At 38.2% G+C, this 2258-nt stretch overlaps 1 protein-coding gene across 1 annotated transcript; it reads right to left on the bottom strand.

Moving 5' to 3' along the window:
* Positions 1 to 367: 367 nt before the first annotated feature.
* On the bottom strand, positions 368 to 1796 carry LOC141687310 (limonoid 21-O-acetyltransferse-like). The gene has a single exon (XM_074492542.1). It carries the CDS (start codon positions 1794 to 1796, stop codon positions 468 to 470), a length of 1329 nt encoding a protein of 442 aa, XP_074348643.1. The 3' UTR covers positions 368 to 467.
* Positions 1797 to 2258: the final 462 nt, after the last annotated feature.

The following is a 2258-nucleotide window of genomic DNA, read 5'->3' as shown; positions in this document are numbered from 1 at the left end:
GAGAGCCTAGATCGAGAAGAGGAGACGGTTTAAACTCTGGTGTCAAATTTAAGCCTCTTTAAGGATTAGTTTTGCGAAGTTTGAGCATAGGGTTTATGTGTTCTTCTGTACATAATGACATGAGGCAGGACCGTTCTAAAATCTAATAGATTGCATATTATCTTCCAATGTTATGTTCTGTTTATCACATGTTGTATTACCAATAAATGTAAAAAAATTCCAGTTTTAACTGTTAGTAGGATAATATGCTTCTTACAAGTTTGTATTATATATGCCACTTGATAGTCCTCATGTTTGTAGAATCGAACCATGTTACTTTTGTTAGCCTGCAACATATATTAAGCTTAAAATCCTCGACTAGGCAGAAAAAACTACAAACTGGAATTGTAAAATTTTGCAACAAATCGACCAGCAGTCGTCAGTTTTCATGAAACTTATTCAGAGATTGATCCCGTAATCTTTCTTGACTAAGAAGTGAAAGCTAAAACGTCCACATCTTGTTGGAACTTAATCATATCTTCACCTTTCAGAGTAACCCAAGCTTCAACACCTTCTCCACTCTGTGTGTCCTGTAAAGTAACCATTTCCGCCATCCTGCACGCGTTACTTATCCAACAGGGCTTTCCCCATCCAAAGTCAGCTTCATAAAAAGGAATCTTACACCAGCTACTACACCATACAAAATGACTTTCCTCCACGGGCCTTTGCATCTCGTCCCTTGCTTCATTAAACTTACTGGTCACAGTACAAAAAAATTCATCGCTGTCTAGTAGTGTTTCAGAGTATATGTCTATGGTTCTCCTGATGGAATCTCTTGTGAGTGCCACGAGGAAATGCAAATCAATCTTGCTCTCATCTGCTGTGAACCGAGCTGTTGCAACTGAATAAAAGTTGCCACAAGTATTATCTGGCATAGGTGGGGAAGTCCTTCCCCTCAAGTTCAGATTTTGAACCATAACCGATGGAATAGAGTGTCCATGCTTTTCTCTAGCAATTCTAATGAGGGCTTTCCATATAATTGCTGACACAACTTCCACCTTACTTATCCAAAATTGTTTCGCGTTCACCCCTGAATTATAATTACCAACCGAGGCCTTAGCTTTCAGTTTAAGGACTGATATGGAATCTTTATCAAACACATATCTTTGTGTGACAAGCTTGCTGTTAGGGTTTACACGCGGAACTAGTTTAAAGATTCCACTACTTGGTCTGACAGGAATCTTAGAAGGCAGCACAAAACTTGGAGGAACCACTTCATGAACTCCTACTCTACTTGCATTAGCCCATGCATTAACAAATGCCATCCCTGTCACTGCATCAGCTATCTTATGTGTACCTCGGACTGTAATAGCAACTCCACCACATTTGAAAGTGTTGACTTGAATGAAGACAAGGGGACGAGTACTTGAGTTCAAATGATCTGCTTCATCATCATTCGGAACAAGGCAGTCAAGGAGTTCCAACACAACTCTTCCTTCAATAATGTCCTCTAGACGAAGATCAACTATGGCTTCTATGTACTTAACTCCGTCGTCGTTACAACAAACTAGGAGATCATCTTCAATAAATCTACCTGCAAATGGGTAGAAAATGGTTAGGACTTCTGACAGAGATTTCTCCAAGTTTTCACAACTTTTTACAGAATTTTTGTGCTCATTGGCAGAGTAGTAGAAAATCAAAGGCACAGATAGTGAAGGAGCCAGATGATCTATGAAAGATATCTTATGGTTTCTAAGAGTATCTGGTGTTGGAACTGAAGGTTTGACAATTTTTTGGGATAGGATTTGAATCTCCATTGATGTTCAAGTTGTGGTTTGAGCAGTATAATTTTTCCTAATAGGGACAAAGTCTTTGTAATTTTTTGTCAGGGAGTCTTTGTACATTAAGGTTCCGTCTGTTCTATTCAAGAAAATTTAAAGAAAAACAACGGGCACAGGGGACATTATAAAATTGCCCCGAGACATTTTATAATATTAGGTAGAAAGACTTGGAGATGCCTTGCCAAAAATTAGGTACCACGAGTTAAATACAAAGTTGAAATCTTGTGTTTTAAGATGGGTTAAAAGGAAGTAGAATGCTAGTGTCGGGTTAAAGGGGTTAAGCTAGTTTATGGTGCTAATGTGAAAAAATTCGTACGGATATTTCTGATTGAGTTAGCTGTTCTGTTTTTGTGTTTTCGAGAGTTTCAACGGTCATATTGTCCTGAATTTTGGATAACGTCATTCTAACTTAGATATATAAATTATGAACGGTGGAGA

Source organism: Apium graveolens, chromosome 9 (genome assembly GCF_009905375.1).
Source record: "Apium graveolens cultivar Ventura chromosome 9, ASM990537v1, whole genome shotgun sequence".
NCBI lineage: Eukaryota > Viridiplantae > Streptophyta > Magnoliopsida > Apiales > Apiaceae > Apium > Apium graveolens.
Note: the sequence above shows the minus strand (reverse complement) of the source record. Positions and strands in the feature narration are given on the sequence as shown.

Bases quoted from the DNA above. Each gene is read 5' to 3' on its own strand.
- LOC141687310 (XM_074492542.1), bottom strand. From the start codon at position 1,796: ATGGAGATTCAAATCCTATCCCAAAAAATTGTCAAACCTTCAGTTCCA.